The sequence below is a fragment of the Alosa pseudoharengus genome, unplaced genomic scaffold (genome assembly GCF_046254945.1).
Source record: "Alosa pseudoharengus isolate Yale_2024_CS ecotype anadromous, Long Island Sound unplaced genomic scaffold, YU_APseudo_1.1 YU_APseudo_1.1_scf_18, whole genome shotgun sequence".
Lineage (NCBI taxonomy): Eukaryota > Metazoa > Chordata > Actinopteri > Clupeiformes > Clupeidae > Alosa > Alosa pseudoharengus.
This window is the reverse complement of record NW_027468650.1, coordinates 9,020,642-9,043,505: the sequence shown is the minus strand read 5'-3', so window position 1 is coordinate 9,043,505 and position 22,864 is coordinate 9,020,642. Positions and strand designations below refer to the sequence as shown.

Sequence of the window (22,864 nt, the reverse complement as noted above, 5' to 3'; positions counted from 1 at the left end):
GCGCTTAACATGAGTTCTAAGCGTCTTTGTATGGTCATCTGACTTCACTAGACTGTGAATGCATGTATATATTATTGTAAGGCATGAAAAATAAATGAATGACACTGGCACTATGCACAAATTAATGTAAACTTACACCGCACTTCCCTAATAACTTAAGTTCTCTCGCGTTACTGACAGTAGCTAGAATGCATTAAAAACACCGGGAAAAACAGTGTTCAGTCCACCAAGTCATAAGCTATCGGCGCTGCGCAGCACCAGTTGTGATATTTATCCTACAGAGTGTAATCGTAGGTAATGTCATGTATGAAAACTAGTATTGTTATACTATTGCAATACTATAAGTGTCAAGTCCAGGGCAGCTGAGGTGTGGCGATGACATCATCGATACGTAAGTAGGATGTGCGGTTTCGGTGTCCAAACGAATTCAAAAGGGCTACGGTTTCAGATTTTTCCACTCTGGGACCAGGTTTCAAAAAAGTGCGGTTTCGGGCAGTGCGTTTACAGGATTTGTTTGGACGCTCAGCCAAGACGAAGCAAAACCTCTGCGTTTAACCCAAAAAGCGTCTCCGTGTGGACGGGCCCTTGGTGCCTCTAGATAAGGCTAACAGCAGTGGAGAGCGGATTCTATTGGCTTGCTCCCTGGGGTGTGGATCCCAAGCTGGAGGTATGGTTTTGTAGACATACGCTTGAAGGGGGGATGTCGACTTAACGTTTCCCCTACAACTGAAATGGGATCAACCTGGCGGGAAGTATTTCAGTGCAGCTTTGAATGCCGAACCTGTTGCAAAAAAGCTCCCATCTGTCAGAGTGAGCAGCAGCAGCAGCGTCGCAGCTCTCTGTCCCCCATGTGTTTTGGAGAGAGCAGCTAGGACCAGCGCATTTTGGTCAGAGAGGGGATCTGGAGGTATTAGCCAGGTGCCAGGGATGACCACAGATGAGATGAGGAGCCATCCACCTCGCAGTAATCCTCGGGCAGGGGCCAGAAAGTCTGCCTGAACCCCTCTGTAAAGGAAGCAACACCACCTGTCTCCCGACGGCACAGAATGAGTGCACTTAAACGCTCTCCTCTCAGCTTTTCCAGCGTTCTCTTCTTTTGTAGTTTTCTTTTTCTGGTATTGAAACCTGGCTCATCTTTTACGGACGAATGGCTGTCACACAGAGCGGGGCGCAGTTAATTTTGAGGTGACATGGGAAAGTAATGCCGGGCGATTATCCAGCCGCTGAACCTGAACCTGAGGGGGAGCTCCGCGCTCTGCTTGGCCCCATCCGGAGGGCCGTAACTCAGCTCATCTGTCGGCCGCCACCCTGGTCTTCCGACTCCCCTGGCATCTTTCCCAGAGCTCTCCCTCTCTCTCTCTCTCTCTCCCTCTCTCTCTTTTTCTCTCTCTGTCTCTCTCTCTCTCTCTTGGCACATCTGTTGTTCCTCGCTTATTTTTTCTGTCATTTTCTTTCTGTCTGAGTCTCTTCCCAAACAATTTCTGTCTCCTGCTCTTTCTCCTTTAATTCATGTTCCTGTATTATACTTCTCTTCCCCTTTCCCTCTCTCCCTCCCTCCCTCTCTCTCTCTCTATCTTCCTCACTGGACTTGTTTAGTGGAGGTATGTGTGTGCCATCATGCATTCCCATCCAGCCCCAAGTGTTGCCTCCGTCTCCTTTTAAAGGGCATGGTAAAGGGAGCTTGCCCGGTGACACCCACTCACCCCCTTTGTTGTAATTCTCCTCATCTTTTGTGGTATCATTTCCATAATTGCTCACGGGAGGAGGTGGGTCGGTAAGGCAGGAGGTGGGGTGGGGTGGGTAAGGCAGGAGGAGGTGGAGTGGGGGCGAGTGAGGTCAGTGTTTCCCACAGAATTGAGTTCAAATTTTTAAATTGATTCTAACCAGATTTAAGCACAATTTAGTACAACCAGGAAAATCATTGTGTGGTGGTCAATGTTGATATTATGGTGGGCCGCCACAAATAAGTCAATGTATGGGAAACACTGGAGGTGGAGTGGTGGTGAGGTGTAGACCTGTACTTTTCACCAAAAATATCACCTTTTGGAAAATGGCTGATGGGGACTTAGATGTATGACAAGACTCTCTCTCCAAACCATCCACACTTCTTTAGCCTCTGGTTGTTTATCTCTTCCATCCTCCTCTCTTTCTCTCTCTCTCTTTCTGCCTCTCTCTATCCCTCCGCTCCTGCTTGACTGGAGTCGGAGGGCCTTGGTACTGTAATGCATGTGGCAGACGGGGGCCTGTGAGGCAGCGCTGGGCTGCGCTCGGAAGTTAATGAATAGAGAGATGAAAGGCGCTATTCACTCTTCGCCGATCACTCTCCGGGCCTCCTCGTCCCGCCTCGCTTGGGCTCAAGCCCTCGTTCAAAGCAGACCGGCGGAAAAAAAAATGAAGTTGTTGCGGCAGGGGGATGGAAAAAAGGAAAGGCTTCAAAAACATTTCCAGAGAAGTTTTGACGGAGAGGTAGCTGAGATAGAGCAGACAAAAGAAGCCTGCTCCGATTCAAGGTAGCACCAAGTTTCTCAATGAAATGTCTTTTAGAAGTTGCGAGCAGCTTGTTGAACAGAGGCGGGTGTTTTTTGAAAATGTTCAGGTTTTGAAATGAGCCCTGATTCACAGATTCAAAATGATTGAGTGTACAGTATATGCATTTATTTAGACGGTTCTCAATTATAGTCATGCAGATCATAATGCCTTTTCAAGATCCTATATACTATTTTCAGTATTCTGTGTCCACGCAGATTCAGGACATTTTATAAAAAAAAACACACAAAACAAAACAAAATGTTCTTGTCTTTCCTCTCAAATGTCAAGGTTTAGTCAGATTTTTTCTTTTTTTTTTTTTTTTCTTTTTCGCATGCCCAAATTTCCGTCAATGAGTCCCGGGACACTGAAAGACCGGGGTACACGAAACTTGGTGGCCATGTAACCCCACATGGATAGCATGGAACCATCGTTTTTCATTTTGATCTGTAACCCCCCCGCTTGACTGGACCCCCCGAAAGGAGGGTAGGGCAGACACAGTTTTCTGTGAATATCTCGAAAACCGTGGGGTTTAGGAGGACCATTTTTTTTTTGTATGTTGATCTCAAGGGGCCATGTCAACCCATTCCATAACCACTCATTTCATGTATAGCGCCACCTAGTTAAACACAAAAAAGTAAAAATGAGGTGTTGTAATTGAAGGTATCTGTGACCTAACATAGTCAAAACTGCACGAAATTGGAAGTGTATGATCATTATGACACCCTTAGTATGCACGCCAAGTTTTGTGGAATTCCGTTCATGGGGGGCCACACAATAAATTAATTTATGTTACTATACACCAACTGGCCTGTAGGTGGCCGGAGACAGTTTTCTGTGAATATCTCGAGAACCGTAGGGCCTAGGAGGTCCATCTTTTTTATGTATGTTGGTCTTAAGGGGGCATGTCAACCCATCCCATTACCACTTATTTCATGTATAGCGCCACCTAGTTAAAAATTAAAAAGCAAAAAATTAGGTGTTTTCATCACAATATCTCTGGCTGACAAGGTCAAAACTGCACAAAATTAAAAGTGTAGGATCATTATGACACCCTCCGAATGCATGCCAAGTTTTGTGTACTTTCGTTCATGGGGGGCCTTACAATAAAATTATTTATGTGTACATTTAGTGACGTACACCAACAAGGATTCCCGGGACACTGAAAGACCGGGGTACACGAAACTTGGTGGGCATGTACCCCCACATGGATAGCATGGAACCGTCATTTTTCGTTTTGATCTGTAGCCCCCGAAAGGAGGGTAGGGCAGACACAGTTCTCTGTGAATATCTTGAGAACTTTAGGGCCTAGGATGACCATTTTTTTCCGTATGTTTGCCTCCAGGGGTCATGTTAACCCATTTCATGTGCACAAACAGATACACACACACACACACATACATTCACAGTAATCATACGTATGACACATACTCACACAGTAAACATTTGTACGCTTGCATGCATAGGCACATACGCAGGCACAAACACAAGCACGCACGCACACCCACACACACACACACACACTCACACACACTCACACACACACACACACACACACACACACACACACATAACATAAACATAACACAAACAATCAAGAATTTCTCAGAATTATAAACAGGCAAGATGGAGGTGGGGTTGTATAAAATGAATTTTACATGTGAAATCTATGAACTAATCATGTTTTGGTACTTGTTGTCTAGCAGATACCAGTGAGAATTGAGTGTGGATAATGCAATTTAGTGAGACAGTTAGAATCATATTGGCCTTTCAGCGTGATTTCTTTTTGTGGAAAAAATGTGCTGGACTGGGCGGCGGTCATATTTTGTACCGCTCTGCGGTACATCTAGTTACTTATCATGACAGTTAAAGCCCAGTGATGTAACAGCGTTATGCTACAATAATGGATATTAATTATGACAGCTCTCACAAATGTTGGAGGCTATAACATAAGATGCCTGTGCCACATGCTAATTGGCTGTCATCAAGCATTTTAAGAAATGTCATAGCAACCACTGATAATTGTTGATTTTCCTCATCAAGAACGGTGTGTCACTGTTTAATTTATCTGCGATGAAATGTCCAATGTGAGGTGACTCACGCAACCTTACAAGGAATGGCTACATCAAAAGTGTGGCCCACACTTCCCTTGATAGCCTAGCCCCTCATGTTGCAGTGAAAAATGCTTTAAAGAGGTGGCTGTGGATGGGCTGTGTAAAGAAAGCCACGGACAAGCCCAAGACAGTTTGTAATTTTGCTGTGTCATGTAATGTGTTTGTAGCTGTACCCAACTGAATGCCTTGTAGGATATAAAGGTGCCCAAGACAGTTTGTATTTTTGCTGTGTCATGTAATTTGTTTGTACTGTAGCTGTACCCAACTGAATGCCTTGTAGGATATTAACGTGGCTCTGCATCATGTTTTTCATTTTGGGAGCTGAGCGTGTTAGTATTTGATGCTTTATTGGGCTGTGGGAACTCTCTGTCCACAGCTCACCCAGTGTGTGTGTGTGTGTGTGTGTGTGCGTGTGTAGGAGTGCAGGGAGGGGGGGTTGCTGATGGGGGGCTGTCAGGGCGTCTCCTCACCTGCAGCTTTGATACAGAGCCAGGCCTCCCTGCTGCAGTGGTGATGCAGTGCTCCTCCGCACTCATCAGAAACCATCAGGGCTCTTCATGTGCGCACACACACACACACACACACACACACACACACACACACACACACGCACACACACACACACACACACAGACACACAGACGTGGCACACACACACACACACACACACACACACACACACACGTGGCACACACACAGACGTGGTACACACACAGACGTGGCACACACACACACACACACACACGCACACACACACACACACACACACACACACACACACACACGAACGCCTTCAGACAAACAAATGTGTGTGTACACACACACATGCATACACACTCAAAGGCACAGTGTGAAGGCTCCCTCAGGACATGGGATAAGTGTGTGACTCGCCATGACCTTTCAAGTTCATCAATATTTTCTCTTCCCACGTCTTCTTTTGGGGATGGAGTTGGTGAGATTTCTTTGATTTGTATCAAATTGCATTAGGCCCATTTTCCCAATATTTAAAGCCCCTAATGCAGAGGTCATCCGAAATGTTCTCCACATATTTAGTTTTTGGCCAAATGTTAGTTTTGTGATTCATTGTTGACTCAGTTCATTTCATTGGACAAGCTCTGCATATGTCTGCCTATCTTTCCCTCTTTGCCTCTCATTCTCTTTTTTAACATTTTAAACAAATGAAAATTCAGTGTATTAGATGAACCAAGGCAGAATTGAGGGTTACAACATGTGAGAAGTCCAGCGCATATCTCTCTCTCTCTCTCTCTCTCTCTCTCTCTTATTCTCTCTTTCTCTATTTATCTCTCAGCTCTTTACTGCCTGTCTTCCAACTCAATTGACTCCCGAAACTGAGGGAAGGGATGCACACACACACACACACAGGCTCTCGGCAGTGATTGTCGAGCCTCCATTGTTGACTGGGGAGAATGTTGATTTGTTGTGGTCTGTCCCTGTCTGCCCGAGCAGGCACAGAGATACACAGCTGACACAGAGGCAGGATTATGCCCATAAAGGGGGGATAGTTAGTCTCTCGCACAGAGCTCTTTAAACACGCACATACAATGGGGCTGAGCTGGATTACTGGTGATATTCCCCCTTTGCCGGGGTTGATTACATATGCTCTGACTCGTTTGGAGAAGGAATGGTTGGTGGGGGTGATTTGAGGGATCCTGTCTCAAAGGACTGGTTGGAACATTAGTGCTTTGTATGCCTCCTCACACATGGAATGACACAAACGTGTGTGGAAATGCCAACACACACTCAGCACACAGTCGTGTATTGCACTGATGTGAGAAAACACACACGCACCCACTGGGGCCACGGACATTTTGGAAGAATGACACCTATTCTAACATATGCCTATGGGAAGGTGACAAGACACACATTCATAGTGAAAACTCTCACACACACATGCATGTAGGTCTGCAGCTATCGATTGTTTTTGTAATCGATTAATCTAGCACTTTATCGATCGATTAATCGATTAATCGGATAAAAAATGTTTTGCATTTTTAAACAACCAAAACAAATAATGCATAACGAAAATGACATTGCTGTAAAATGACCAAGCAATTGGCACAAAGGTATTTATTCTAACTCCAACATTTGACTCCAAAACTAAGCCCATTTATTGCAATTTACCCATTTAGTGTTTATAAGTGCCAGTGGCAACAATTAAATAATGTTCAAAATGCTCTCTGTACAATTGCAACCACTTGTGCATGACTTAGCTGGGCAAACAAAGCTGTCCATACTATGTTGTGAAGTGCTGGGAGGGAGAAGAGGGAAAGCAATTTAATGTATTAATATGCACAACAAGTTTCATGCTGTAATCTAGACCTGACATCAAAGTAAATATCTGTTTTATGTAGATTTCTACACCTGCAGCATTTGGCATTAGGCTAGTAACAAATAATTTTACCATTACTAAAAAATAGCCTACCATTAGGCTACTAACAAATAATTTTACCATTAGGCTACTAAAAAATATTTTCTGGGGTGAGCCTATTTGCTATAGTAACCTAGCAACCTGTGTGTGTGTGTGTGTGTGTGCACGCGTGTGGTGCGTGAGGGAAGATGAGGGGGCATGCATGTGTATAAGAAGGGGTTCTTTTTTAGGCATACTGTCTTGCAATTGAACGTGAATAAGTTTACTACTTAAAAACATCAAAGCTAAACATTATATCACGACATCGCTACAAATACAGTATGTGATTAAAATCAGCCAACATCAATGTAGGCTATAGGCTACGTAGATAGATAGATAGGCTAGATAGATTGATAGATAGCCTACTTTATTGACGCTTGGTGAAACAGCATGGAGTGGATGTTTTCGGTTCAGATACTTGTTCTTTTCCTTTTTGAGTATGTAATGATCCCAAAACTTTACTTGAAAACTTTAGACATACTCTGCCATTTATGGACATCTTGACTCCGCCATCGCGCCAGCTAAATTCAGAATATCACGATTCACGCGCTAGTGGTGTGCTTCCTGAACAACGGTCCGTGTGGAACAATCAGATCCCTGCGCGTATAGTGCGCGTCATAGGAATTTAACGAGGCTTCGAGGCAGGGTTTTTGCCTGCAGTAATTTTTGTAATCAAGTTATTCGAGTAAATCGATTAATCGTTTCAGACCTACATGCATGCACACACACATGCACGCACACTATGCATGCACACACACACACACACACATGTATGCACGCATGCAGGTTGAGCTAACTCTTAAGTCACACTCCAGTATGTGTGTCTTGTCTGTGGGTACAGTGTGCCATCTGTAGATCTGTGGCTCCTTTGAGAGTCTCACACACTCTGAGTGAGACTGAAGTTCTGATGCCGACCCTGAATTATTCAAGTCATCAGGCTTCGTTTTGTCACCCATGAATTTTGAACGGGTTTTTAAAAAAATCAGTCAACGCTCAATCATGAGTCACATCACTTCTCTTTCCTCTCACTTCAGGCCCCAAAAAAACACTTCGTTCTTCATGGTCACCATTTTTGAGTTTCCTTCTCGTCTCTTGACAATCTTCTCACCTCACCTCACACTTATTTGAAGCGTAATGTCAGACTTATAATGTCAATGTCTAGCGCTGTGTGTGTGTGTGTGTGTGTGTGTGTGTGTGTGTGGGTGTGTCTTTTCTCAGGTGTGTACACCTTGGCCCTTTTCACCACGGACATCTTTGTCAATACCTAACCTGTCTCTCTCTCTGTCTGTGTGTGTGTGTGTGTGTGTCTTTTCTCAGGTGTGTATGCCTTCGGCCTCTTCACCACGGACATCTTTGTGAACGCGGGTCAGGTGGTGACGGGCAACCTGGCGCCGCACTTCCTGACGGTGTGCAAGCCCAACTACACGGCCTTGGGCTGCCAGCAGGCGCTGCGCTACATCAGCCACCAGGAGGCGTGCACGGGCAACGAGGACGACATCCTGCGCGCCCGCAAGACCTTCCCCTCCAAAGAGGCGGCGCTCAGCGTCTACGCCGCGCTTTACCTCGCCGTGAGTCGCGCTCCCCCTTCCCCTGGCCGGAGTCGCTCTGCTCAGCCATGCTATGTTGTGCCTTTTTAGCCTGGTCTTTCAGTAGAGAGGAGGGCAGTGCAGTCGGGTCCGTCCATCCGTTTGTGTGTCCACTCATGTAGCTTCAAAAGTACTGGTCCGATGTACTTCCGATTTTTAGACAAAGCAGAGGGGTCACCGTTTCTCAGTATTCCTTCCTGATTGTCCGGATCCGGCTCAGAATGCAGATGCTGGGATTTGGTCTCACATTGGTTAGTACTGCGTGACAGGAGTCAGGGTCTGTGGTTGCCTGGTGGCTCTTGTTGTGTCTAGTTTCATGTGGGGAGTGTTTAGAACAGAAGTTTGTCTCTGCCATTAGACAATGGTTGTGCATTTCTGGGAGACTGAAGATTAGAACATGCATCCATCATTGGAATGAGTTTAGAAAGATGTATGTAGTCTTCATTGTGCCAAGGGAAATTGGTTTCCACAGTCTGTTCAACAATAAATACACAGATAACACCCACACACAAATAAACACACGGAACATAACCACATGGCATTTATTCAGTCTCCCCTCACCTATCATATGCACACACACATACTGTATACACACATCCCGGTGTTTCCCACAGAATTGAATTATATTTGTGGTGGTAGGTTTGTAGAATTAACTTGAATGCAACAGTTTTTAGCAAATTAGCGCAGTGTGGTTATGATGCTAACCAGATTTAAGCACAATTTAGTACAACCTGGAAAATCATTGTGTGGTGGTCAATGTTGATCTTGTGGTGGGCCGCCACAAATAAGGCAATGTATGGGAAACACTGCATTCTCACATCCTTCTCTTTGAACTGCCTGGCTGCTATGAAGGTCAGTTAAACCTAGTCGAGGCAATGTTGGAGGTGTCCCTTATCTGTGGCTCTGTTGAGACGCTTCAGTGCAGTAGTACCCATTGACAGTCAGTCCACCACACCTCCAGTTCTCCCTCATCTGCAGAGTGTGGCTGTCGGCCAGCTCATTGCCTTTTGAAACCAAGTGACCATGAGGGATGTACTGTTTTCACTCAGTCTAATGCTAAACCAAAATAGCTGTCTGGAGAAGACGCTCTGCACAGTGGACGTTGTTGTTCTCTGCATTGGATTTGCATTTCCATCAGGATCTATGAATGTTGTATTTATGGACTGGGGGCAGAGTGAGTCATTTGCAGGACAACATTTTTTGCAGGGAGCTTGTTGACAGAAGGGCCCAGCCTCATTTTTCCTGAAGCTCCCTCCTGGAGTTTGGCTTCCTCAGCTTGGCGGGCCTGTTGGTGTGTGGCCTGGTTGGATTGACTGGAGAGCAAAAAGATGGCAGAGAGATTAAAAACAGTGTTTCACTTCAGCAGGTGTGCCTCTTAAAATAGTCCCACACTCTTCTTAAGACCTCCACCTGTAATAAAGCAACTCTGCACCCTCCCCCCCACTAAGCTACATGAAAATCACTTTGATGACACTGGAAATAGGTTAAAGAACTGCAAAAAAAAAACAGTTCCCAGAAAATATGAAAGTTACTGATGAATGAAATCTCGGACAGATGAAGGCGGAGAAACGGAGGGATGATTTGGTGCTCGTATCTTCAGAATGAGAGACGTGGCGTGTTCTTGTCCGTGGGCCTGTATATGTAAATCTATTCGGATCTGTTTCTCGGTTTCGTGCTGTTCCTCGTGTTCTCAGTTCTTAGCTTTGTTCTCAGGGCCTCAGCCCACTGAGGTGTGCATTTCAGCGTCTCCGGGCCAAGTCTTCCTGTTTTTAAAAAAAAAATGTATCCTGTTTTTCTTTTTTCTGTGCTGGTTACACAGGCCTGGCGTGCGCGCGGTGGATATGACATCAGCCTGCACAGCCTTTTGAAATGCAGATGTGCAGTCACAGGAGGTGCATTTGCATGCTGTGCACTGGCCCAAGAGAGCACACAAAACTGGAAGGCAGAACACAATATGCAATGACCCAACAGTGTGTGTGTGTGTGTGTGTGTGTGTGTGAGTATGTGTGTGTGTGTGTGTGTGTGTGTGTGTGTGTGTGTGTGTGTGTGTGTGTGTGTGTGCGTGTATGTGTGTGTGTGTGTGTGTGTGTGTGTGCGTGTGTGCGTGTGTGTGTGTGTGTGTCTGTGGTGCAGAGCCTGTGACTCTTGAGTGTATGTGTGTGCAACAGCGTGGGTGCATTGCCCCTTAATCAGCTCCCGGATGACTCTGGAAATTCCCCATTTTGGGAATGGTTTCCATAAACCGCTGGCTGCCCATGAATGCAATGTTATGAATGCCCTGAGAAAAGGCAGGAGGACTGTGGGCAAATACAGCTGCGCTGGAAGCAGTGAGCTCTTGGCATCCTAAGCCCCAGTAGTTTATTTTAAGATTATGCCACTGATTCCCCTCAGATCTGCTAAGCCAGCTAGTTGAATTACTCCATGCTGAGATGAAAGGGGTATCTGTCAGATCACTACCCTGCTTATCCGCCCCTGCGGGCAAGATGGGCAATTTTGTCGCTAAATGCTAACTGCGGTTTGTTCCAAACTTGGCGGAAAAATTGCCTCATTGAACTTTTGTTCCCAGCCTTGGTGCACCCTTCTCCATATCTGTGCTAATGAGATATAAACCACCTTTAATACCATGCATGTGTTGACTCCACCATATTGAGATTATATCACATGCAGTCTGAGGTAGGTAATCTTAGCACTCCAGCCAGTGTATAAAAAGAATGGCAGCCAGTTAGCTTGTGTTTAGACTTGAGGTCAGTTTCTAATAAACCTGTAATGAAGTGCAGAAGGACTCTTAAAACTGCGTAAGGTGGATGACTTCGGCAGAGGCAGACAGTGGCAGAGGTAGCCTCCCTGTCCTCTGCTCCTCACTGAATATTGATCAGGCTGCGGTGACTCACCCCTGACCTTCCCCACGCGCGTCCCCACTCGGCACGGCGGAGCCGACCACTGCTGCTGCAAACCAGGTCCCACTTACACCCGCCATTAATTTTTCACCTCCCTGTCCAATTATGGCTAATGAAAAGGTATGATCAAAGGCAGTCTGTCGGTACGAACAATGTGACTTTGTGTGTGTGTGTGTGTGTGTGTGTGTGTGTGTGTGTGCGTATGTGAGAGAGATGGATAGAGAGAGAGAGAGAGAGTATGTGAGTTTTTGTTTTTTTGTGTGTTTTGTGTGTGTGTGTGAGAGAAAGAGACTGTGTGTGTAGAGGGGGTGCAATATGTCTGTCCATAAATTAGATTATTGAAGGGAAAAAAAGAGTTGCTAGCTGTAGAGTAGAAAAATCAATTACCTCCTGTCTGCCCAGGTGGACTCCTTCCCGGTTTGCCCCCTGCCCCATGCGGACCTGGCCGGGGCAGAGAGATGCGGGGGGCAAACGTTTCACACTGCGCTTTTCTGCCCCACCACTGCTGTCCAAGAGAACTTAATGGAAGCCGATGGGCAGCCTTCAAAAGCACTCCTAAGTCCCTAAAGCCCCACAATAAGCTGGGCGACAAAATGGGAGGAAAAAATAAATGAAAGGAAAGAGGAAGGAATAGGGCTGGTAGGAGAAAGAGGAAATTGGTCTTGGAAAGGATTTTCTTTTCTTTTTTTCTGCCTCCTTTCATGTCAGAGCCTTTTAAGGCACAGAGTGCTGAGTCTTTGACATGAAGCCCGAGAGGGGAATTTGTGTGGACTATTTGCTCCTATCAGGCGAGGCGATCGGACTGCTATATGGGCTGCTTGTCTCGCATCGCCGTTGTTTCAGCCGCTCCTCTCCACGCTGTCGTTAGTTAGCCGCTCGCATGATACCATGAGCATTAGAGCTGGGCATTAAATGGAAATGCATATCTGGATCAAGGGGTCTATCAGACTCACTTCCCTGTGTGGGAGAATAATCATATGCTATAAGCTCTAGGGCTATAAGTGAATTTGCCCACCGGCTATCAGACAATGGTTATGATTCATGTAAGGCCTTACTCCTCAGGGGAGCGGCGTAGGCTTATTTATTCCCACCTGTTTACACCTCAGTGCTATAGCACAGGGAGAAGGCAAAGCATGCACTGTGTCAAGTGTGTGTGCAGCCAGCAAGGAAATAAGTGCAATAAAAGACTGTAGGAGACAAAATAAGAAGACAGTCAGTATTTGGAAAGCTTTAGAGGTACAAGGGGAAAAGTCAGTGTTTGAAAGTTATGCAAGCGGCGAGGGAACCAGTGTTTGAGGGCCAGTGAAGCGCAAAGGATGGCAGCATTTGAGAGTTGAAACACAAGCAGAGCTGACCCATAAAAGAGGCCAGGCGGCCGGGGGTGTTGGTTGGGGGGGTTGGGGGGGGAGGCAGATCCCTCCAGTCTGCCAGAGAAGATCACTCGGAGTGATGGATGTGCGTAATGTCAGCATTTATGGACGACACGGTGCCATCAGTGTCCGACAGCGCTGCTTTATCGCCTCCGAGCTGCCATGCCCACATCTGAAACTTTTGATGTAGAGACGGAGAACAAAGGCTCCGTTAATGCCACATGCCAAATCGAAAAGTCACAGTCAAGGTGCTAGGAGTTACCGAAAAAAAAAAAAAATGCTTTCCGGCCATTAGATGATCTAAATCAAGCTTGATGTCAGCTGCTGGCCAATTGACCTGCCATGGAGGACATTTCATTCCGTGCCAAATGCGCAAGACAGGGCCGAATCCTGTGCAGCAGTGTGTAAAATTGATATATTTTTTGACAATTCAAAAAAAGCAGGGGCCCTCGGAGCGTGACCTTGACCAGGCTCCCACTGCTGCCTCTCGGTGTCTGGCTGAGTGCACACCAGTGTGACGGGAATGTTGAGAAATGAACGTTCTAAAGAATATCTGGGTTCATTGAATTCAACATAGAATTTTAGAACCTTCAATTGTTGCGGAACTTAGAACGTTCAAAAACCTACACCTTTAAGGGTTAAGACTTCAGGGAGGGGCTGAGTCACGGGGTGCCTAATGGTGTATCAGACATGCAGGTTAGTCTTGGTTGGTCATGGTTAATGGGGTTGGGGTTGGGGGCGTTTGGGTGAGGGGGTTAAGTGCTGGTGATCACCAGGGATGGGTCTTTACATGTGTCTACATCAGCGCTATCCCCCCGTGCATGCCGTCTCAGCTTTTCAATATTTTATTTCCCACTCGCTACAAACGCGCTTATAAAAAAGTCATCATGTCAAATTAGGAAGTCCGTTCTCTATCTCTCTCTCTCTCTCTCTCCACCCTCACTTCTCTCTCTCTCTCTCTCTCCACCCTCACTTCTCTATCTCTCTCACTCTCGTTTTATCGTTGGGAGTGCCATTGTGATGAGAACATCTCTCTTAAAAACGCGACTTTCATAACTCATGAGGCTATTGTCACTGCACTTGCACTTAATGAGAAGTGCTTTTGCATTAGCGTGCGGCGGCTGATCTGAACTAGCGCTGGATCGCGCTCAGTGGGAAGCTCTCTCCGCAAATAATTCATTCCTCCATTTGTAAAAATTAGTGCGGGGGACGCGTTTATTCAATTCAAGGGGTTTGGGCTAACAAGGTTTATCCTTTTTTTTTTTAGCTCGCACGACGTTCAGGAGGTAGGGAGAAAGAGAAAGGGAGGTAGGGAGAGAAGGATGGGTAAGGGAGGGATGGAAGTATGAAGGGGAAAAATAAAGCAAGGAGAAAAAAAAAAGAGAAACTCTGCCTCAGCGCGTTTTTTCCCCAGGGACATGGGTGGAAATTGGGGCAGAGAGTGATGACCTTTGAGTCCTTAAACAAATCGTCATCACAGGGGAGCGAGAGAGGGAGAGGGAGAGAAAAACAAACTATCAGATAAACAAATAAGCGTCAGGAGGAATGGGCCTGCTCTGCAATGGCTCCCCAGAAGATACAGCAGCACACTAGGCACAGGATTAAAATGACGGCCTTCAAAACCTCAAAGTGATTCGTCACATTTACCTGTAGCTTTTCTCATTGTATGCCATTTTCCCTGGGCCACTGGGTAATGCAATTTTTCTCTGCCTGGTCTCTCTCTGGTTCGCTTTATTTGCTTATGGAAATGACTGAGATGGGCTGCTCAAACTTTCACCAAACATGTTTGCTGAGTTGTGGGGTGTGTGAGTGTGTGTGTGTGTGTATGTGTGTGTGTGTGTGGGGGGGGGGCAGCAGGTGCAGTACCTCAAACCCTTCGCGAGCTAAGACGCTCAGGCCTGGAATGCACGGAGCGGAAGGGAAGAGAAATGTCATTTTGTGAGGGGTACATGATTCGCTTTCTCGCTCTCATTAAACCCCAGGCCTGCGAGGTAACCACGGTGAAAATCAATTCTGTCATCAGGCCTGTGGGTATTTATACACAAGTTGTCAGATGACCTTTTGGATTTTGAAATTGCTGTTTGTGTGTGTGTGTGTGTGTGTGTGTGTGTGTGTGTGTGTGTGTGTGTGTGTGTGTGTGAGAGAGTTTGTCATGAGTTTTGTGATGAAGGGGGAGAAGGAGTTGATTACTCTGTGGGTGAACCCACGGAGGCCCAGCTGGTCGGAGCTCCAGGCTGCTCCAGGCTGGGCTGGGGGGGGGGGGGATGGGTGTGGATGTGGCCGTGGTGGCTCAATTATAGCAGCTTGTCATGGGCAGCTGTGTGCCCTCACCTCCCCTCTCCTTCTCTCCCATGTCCCTAAGGGGCCACCGTAGGCCCAGCGAGGGCACAGACAGACACATGTGCAGACAGAGTTTCATGTCTGGAAAGTCACAGGCTGACACACGCATGTACACACCAACTACATGTACACAGCAAGCATGTACACCACCACACACACACACACCACCACACACACACACACACACACACACACACACACACACACACACACACACACACACACACACACACACACACACACACACACACACACACACACACAGAAGTGGTAAAGAACATGCAAACAAGTTGAATACATCCATGCTGGCACACATTCATAAATCCATGGAGGCATGAACTCATGCACTCGCAGATACACACACACAGTTGCACAAGTTAGCAAACACAGAGCAAATTTCACACACATACACATACACCCATACACACACACAAGCCTTTACAGGCATGCAGTCACACAGCACAAATCTACTGTGTGCTTAGACACACACACACGCACCCACTACTCACTTACTCATGCCCACACATCCTTACACACACCTAGCGGACACATTTAGTCACACACATTCACGCTCTAACAACCTTCGTAGATTGGTGCCTGCTGGAAATGAGTCACACCATTATTTGGGCCAAAGTCATTCTCGGTAATGCTGTCTGACGTGCCATCCTTACACACACACACACACACACACACAATCCTTAAAATGTGCCTGATGCTTATTGATCTAATTCAGGTAATGGAAGCAACCGGCGGTCGGGGTAACGACAGTCATTGTCCGACTGGGGTTACTGAACTAATGCCATCACTCCCACAGGCCTATTTTCTCTTTCCACCATCACCCGAGACGGAGGAGTTAAAAGCTTTAAGAGACATTAAAGATTAGCCGAAACGGCAGAATGTGTATTACTACTGTAATGTTATCGGTAATGTTCATTGGATTCTCAGAGGTAGAAGGCTGGCTAATCTATGAGTTCTTGTGAATAAGGGTTGATTTAGAGCACCATGGTTAAGCAGCAAAGATGGTCAGGATAGGACTGTAATGGAAGGCCGAGAATCTCTGGATCCGAATAGAATGTTTCGCTGCCATTCTGAATAAATGGTCATTACGCTTAATGGAATGTACTTCCAGTAAATTTGCCCGAGGGGCATTGTCGGGAAAAATTTGTGGTTAACTTTGTGTAATGTCTTTGAAATGAAAAGGTAGTTTGAAATAGGTGTACACTGATTTTAGTTTTTTTTTATACAACTCCCCTTAGCTGTTCTAAAATCAGTTTAACCTATGGCCTCTCGGGGCTTATTGCTTAAGTATATGTTGAATACCAAAAAGCTTTTAGAGAAAGTAAAACATTTTAATTTAATGTAATGCATTATTATATATTATTATTTTATTTGATTAGGATCCCCAACAGAAGACATTTAAGTTTACCAATGACTCTTTTTAACATTCTGTGAGGATTTCTGACTTTAGGTTGTTATGTTTATGTTTATGTGTTTACTGTTTTGTCTGTGGTGTCTATGTCTTTAAATATTATGTTGTGACAAGATGTACAATGTCCACATGAATTTCCCCTTGAGGAATAATAAAGTTCACCTTGACCTTGAGTGACCTCTCTCCATCCTTTGTCCCCCTCTTCCGCAGATGTACATCACATGCACAGTGAAAGCCAAAGGCACCAGGTTGGCCAAGCCGGTCATGTCCCTGGGTCTCATGTGCCTGGCCTTCCTGACGGGCATCAACAGGGTGGCAGAGTACCGCAACCACTGGTCGGACGTCATCGCCGGGTTCATCATCGGTGTGGCCATTGCTACCTTTCTGGTGAGTTCTTGTCTCTCCACTGCTGATGTGCTCTTTGTGCTACCTCAAATGAATCTTTATTTTTTTCTGATTTCTTTCATTGCTGTACACAATATGAAGTAATGTGAAAAGTCTCATTTCTTGATATCAACCTAGCGAAATACACATACATATCAGTTTCTGCATTGGTATTACTGTCTTCTAAATGAAGATTTTCATTACATCTACATTCATTCACTTGGCTGACGCTTTTACTTGGATTGCAGCCATTTTCTCTCTGCAGCTCTGAGATTGATGCACAGAGATCAGAGGGTATCATTCAACCAAGGGTGAGATTGAATGAAATAGTGGCCAGATAGGTGGAGAGGCGTGACCATCCTGGTATCTCTAGCACAGTTTGGAGTGAGAATGAGATCAAGCTCTTCGCCAGCTTTGTGAGTAGGAAGGCTGCTATGTGGTAGATGTAGAAATGAAGCGTAGGCTGGCTCTCTAGCTCGTCTAGCTTAGACTAAGCTGGAAGAAAAAGCCGAGTGATTCTTCCATGTGCCTGTGAGCTTCAGGTGTTCGGTCCACCGGCTCTGTCGGTTTGATCCTTTTCCCTGGCACTCTGTAACCCCCCTCCTCCCAAAAGAGATCTTCATTTGTCTCAGGAGGAGGTACGGTGTTAGTCACGAGTCATAGCTCCTTCACGCTCCACTCTGTGGGCTACTTCAGACTCCGGGGCTGAGGAGTTTCAGCTCGTTCCACTGTAAGACGGTTTCGTACTATGGATATGTTATTTTCCCCTCCCTCCAACCTAGTGTGCACTGCCTGCCAGAGCCATCTTCTCAATTTGAGCAACACTACGGTGTCTCTAAGCAGGTTGTGTCTGGTAACACCCAAAGTGCACTCCCAAAGAGCTCTCGTGCAGAAACGTCTTTGTTGATGAGTATGGCATTTCATTGTGCTCCTTAGCAAAATCAATGGGCAATTATTTGGAGTGGTGTTTAAAGCAGGCTAAGTGGTCTTGTGTATCGGTGCATAATCAGTGCGTAATTGGAAAAGAAACTGCTTTGGTGTGATGCCTGATTTGGCGTGCCGCTATGATGGAGCTGTCAGTGTGCATAGCCCATGGTACAGTTTGATGTTTCGCCATGGAGACACACAGCACTTCAGTGTGTGTGTGTCTGTGTGTGTGTGAGAGAGAGAGAGATATTTTGAGTGTGTGTGTGTACGTGCAGGAAAGGGTTAGTTAGGAAACGAGTTCTGGGATTCAAACCCTCCCATAGGTCCTTTAGCCAACCCCACTCCCCCCCTCCTTTTCCCCCACTATGCCATGCTTCCCAGGGGCCTTTACTCACAACACAACAAGCCTGTCCTTGACCCCCTCCCATCAGCACCCCCCAATCCCATTGTATGGTGCTGGAGCTGAGAGCAGAGGCTCTTGGGTGGATGGATCCTCGTCAGGTTGATCGCTCGCCAGATCTCCCCCCGCCCATCACCCACTCCTCTCTCGTCTCCGAGCCCGTGCCCGAGCCCCTGCCTCGGATGGAAATGTGGCAGAGCCGATCTGAGCAGATGCCATCCTCCCATCCCCCAGCCTTTCTTCTCCTGCATCATCTCTCTCACATGCTCTCTCTCTCTCTCTCTCCTCATTCTTTTCCCCCTCTCCTGTTTAGGCATCAACCTTTTCTTCTTTTCCCCCTTCAGCAGCACTCTCATCCTTCCTCCCATTCATGTCTCTGCCCACAACCACTCTCTCTCTCCTACCAAAGGGCATGCCCCCTCTAGGCACACCCCCCCTCTCTTTCTCATCTCTCTTTCTCTCTCTCTCTCTCTCTCCCTTTCTCGCCTTCCCCCACTTGGTTCCTCTGCTTCCATACACACAAAAGATCAGCGTACCTGGAGGTAGCCAGCCTAAGCAGCCCGCAGTAGCAGCAGCAGCAGCAGCAGCCGTTGATATAAAAACTCACTCAAGCGTATGCGGAGGAGAGAACAGGGTTCAGAGTTCAGCAGCGAGGGGACCCTGAGCCTCCTCACGTGAGCAGAGAAGCACGAGAACACACGCATGTAAGCCATGGTACTGCCTCAGCCTGCACGTGTAGAAGGGGAAGGAAGGCTCCAAAGGCCTCTGGACTTGTCCTGAAGCCACCGAGCGATGAGGCTGCCAGGCAGAAGGATGGCAGCCCTTGCCAGAGACCCCGGATGTCCCCGGTCGTGGTTCGACTGGTTAATTAGGTTAGATCTTAGATGACTGCACCGCAATAGCTAGCATTTGCAAAACGCATCTACGGCAGTACGTAAATGCTTTTGTGATTCCATTGCTATGGTGAGAGAGGAGGCGTTTGTGCAGATGAGGAGGACCTTTTGTTCTGGGCTGGTGCCTGCAGGATCAGACAGGGTCGAGTGCCTAGTGCATGCTACTATTTAGAGCCCAGTAGGAGTAGAAGGATGGAGGATGGCTGTGCTTATATGGAGAAGGCTTCTTGTGCTGTATACTGTATGTGTGATACCTTTGGGCAGGTACAGGGGTTGCATGAACAATCAACATGCATTTCTATTTTTGCGTCCAATGACATTTGATTCTTTTTTGCTGTGTGTATGAGTGCACAGGGTAAAATATACTGCTCAAAAAAAATACTTCAATTATACACTGGATCGGTACTCTGACACTGTTTGGTTCTGAGCACAAGTAAAACTTTTGAGGCGAGTGTTTTATTTTGGAAGAACTGTCAGACATTCTGTGAAAGTAGTTTGAGAATGGAGAAAGGGTGGAAGGTTTCAAAAAATGTGTTTTAACAATTGTGGAATACCTAAGTGTTCCCTTAATTTTTTTGAGCAGTATATTATGTATATATGGATTTATGTGTGTGTACGTGTGGATGTCTTTGTTTGGGTGTCGTCATGGTTATTATACCCTATATGTGTTTATATAGCTAGTTCTGTGGCTCTTTCTACATGTTCAGTGTGTGTGTGTGTGTGTGTGTGTGTGTGTGTGTATGTGTGTGTGCGAGTGTGTGTGATAATGGTCACACAGTACGGAGACGTGTTTACATTTATCATAGATGAGGGAGAAACAGATTTACAGACCGGAGCGAAAGAGAAAGTGAGTAAAAGACAGAGAGAGAGAGAGCGCTGGAGAGAGAGAGAGAGAGAGAGAGAGAGAGAGAGAGAGAGAGAGAGAGAGAGAGAGAGAGAGAGAGAGAGCAAGCAGGAGCGGCAAAAGGGAGTTTTATCACCCCCTCACGCTGATAGAGTGCTGTATCTGACGAATGAAAGACGCTATCCAGTGAATCGAGATGAAAGAGCGGGCCTGTCAGATGAGTGGCACATGAGGGGAGAGGAGAAGAGAGGAATGGAGAAGAGAGGAATGGAGAAGAGAGGAAAGGACAAGCGACATGCACAGAGACATGGAGAGATAGAGAGGTGAGAAGAGGAGTGGGAGGAGGGAGGGAAAGCAGCATCCCTATTTCACCAATCACTTGTACACTCTACTCCTCCCTGCCTCCATCACAAACACACATCAAACACAAACACACACACACACACACACACACACACACACACACACACACACACACACACACACACACACACACACACACACACACACACACACACACACACACACACACACATCCCTTTAAAATCTATCAGGAGCTTCCCACTGAGAACACTCATCCACCATCTTCAACCAGAATCCCCCAATCCGCCCATACCCCTACCTCCCTCCCCCAATGTAATCCACCCTCATGCTACCACTGAAAAAGCAAACCATCTCCGTATGAATACTGGGACCGAAGTCATTTTGGGCTCGATACCAAGAGCTTTACATCTTGCACTTCCCTCCCTTAAGATTCATTAGCGTGAAAAAAGTATTTGAACCAAACGGTGAAATCTCCTTTGCGACTTGTCACACACTTGGCGCTACACAAAGAGAATATTCTGCCGCGCCGAACGTGCGCGCTGATGTCTTCTTTAATGAACTGTCACGCACATGAATCTTGAATGATTATTTGATTGACTCCGGCAATTAGCTTGTCAGCAGCCCTCCGCACACCAGGCCCCGATCAAAGAGAATAGTGTAGGGTGCGTTCTGTGTTGCGCGTCCGTAATTGAATGCAATGTGAGAGTATAAATAAGTCAACTCATTAAGGCTTTTTTTTTTTCTGCCAGCCCTGGCACGTGTGTCGGAACGCAAGTGGCCGACATAATGCGCACACGCGAAGAGAGAGCGAGCGAATGAGAGAGAGAGAGAGAGAGAGAGAGAGAGAGAGAGAGAGAGAGGATGTTTACTCAGACAGCGGTGCTGTTTGATCAAATAAAACCAACACGGAAATCACAGCAAACACCACCGCCTCTGCTGCTTCTGCTGTGTATTCTCACACTGAGACCACTTTCTCGCCCTTAGATCTGGCCCAATATAGCAGTTCCCCGACAGTCTCTTGTCTGGCCACATACTTTAGCAAAACATCTTTGTCGTGGCAATTGCTAATATGACAAATGCTGCCACCAGTTTGTATTAAGGGCCCCCACTGCCTGTTGGATCAGTTTAATATAGTTTTAGTTGGGCCTACTGGTTAGCGCTTCGGGCTTGTAACCGGAGGGTTGCCGGTTCGATCCTCGACCAGTAGGTACGGCTGAAGTGCCCTTGAGCAAGGCACCTAACCCCTCACTGCTCCCTGAGCGCCGCTGTTGTTGCAGGAAGCTCACTGCGCCGGGATTAGTGTGTGCTTTACCTCAATGTGTGTTCACTGTGTGCTGAGTGTGTTTCACTAATTCACGGATTGGGAGACCAAATTTCCCTCACAGGATCAAAAGAGTATATATACTTATACTTATACTTAGTTTTTATCGATTGTTTGGAAGTGCGTTACAGAACCTCAGGCCTGGACCACTCAGAGTAAGAACAACGACGACGATAGCAAAAAAACCCTCTTTTAACAGGAAGACATTTTGAGCAGAACCCAAGTTAGAGGAGGGACCCCTCTGCTCGAGGGTGGCACAAAGAGAGATAGAACGTTCTGGGGCGAGTAGGAGGGTAGGGAAGTGAGATAAGAGTGTAAAGACAAGCGGATAATTCATACATAGAATCAAGCAGTGTTGCTAGCACTGCCATTATCACTATTGATACCAATGCTATTAATAGTCACCAGAAGTGATAATTAAGATCAAGTGATAATTACGACAACGCGGCTACGCTCACGTAATATCTTTACTGCTGCTTCTGAAGCTTCTGAAGTTAAATGCAAAGCCAGAGCCTGATTTGATATGACTTACACTGCTGTAAGATGACTGCTAACCTCCATGATTGTGCACGGACTAGTGTCTTGTCTTCTGCTGTATCAGCGTCAGTATCCAGTGTCAGAATTCTCCCAGATCTTTATTCTAGTGGTACACAGAAGGATAGAACGTGCAGGCCCTGCCTGTCTCATCTCCAACTCTAGCATCCAGCTGAGTAAAAGCTGTTGTCAGTCGGGCTGCGGACTTCCCGCTGTGCTCCTCTCCACACACACACACACACACACACACACACACACACACACACACACACACACACACACACACCGCTTTGACTGTATAATGTAACACGCTTGCCCTTGCTCTTAACTGCCTCTCTGTTTGCACGGCGCTGATAATGTGTTTAGCGCTGACAGCCCCGCCGTGCACTTTTCTCAGGGAAGATGTGCGCTGGATACTGAGCAGTTCTACTCGGTTGGGTCACAACTAGATCGAAATGGCGCTCGACTGGGGAGAGTCACATAAGGTCGCCCAACACGGGACAACGTGGAGGCAACTTCCGGGATGGAGATGAGTAAGATAAGAAGA

At 46.5% G+C, this 22,864-nt stretch overlaps 1 protein-coding gene across 1 annotated transcript in view; it reads left to right on the top strand.

Moving 5' to 3' along the window:
• plppr5b (phospholipid phosphatase related 5b) overlaps nucleotides 1–22,864 on the top strand; it is a 43,077-nt gene that overhangs the window by 14,659 nt on the left and 5,554 nt on the right. Inside the window, exons 3-4 of the mRNA XM_076291245.1 lie at nucleotides 8,386–8,636; nucleotides 16,901–17,077. Coding sequence (XP_076147360.1) covers nucleotides 8,386–8,636; nucleotides 16,901–17,077 — 428 coding nt within the window. The remainder of the gene's footprint in view (nucleotides 1–8,385; nucleotides 8,637–16,900; nucleotides 17,078–22,864) is intronic.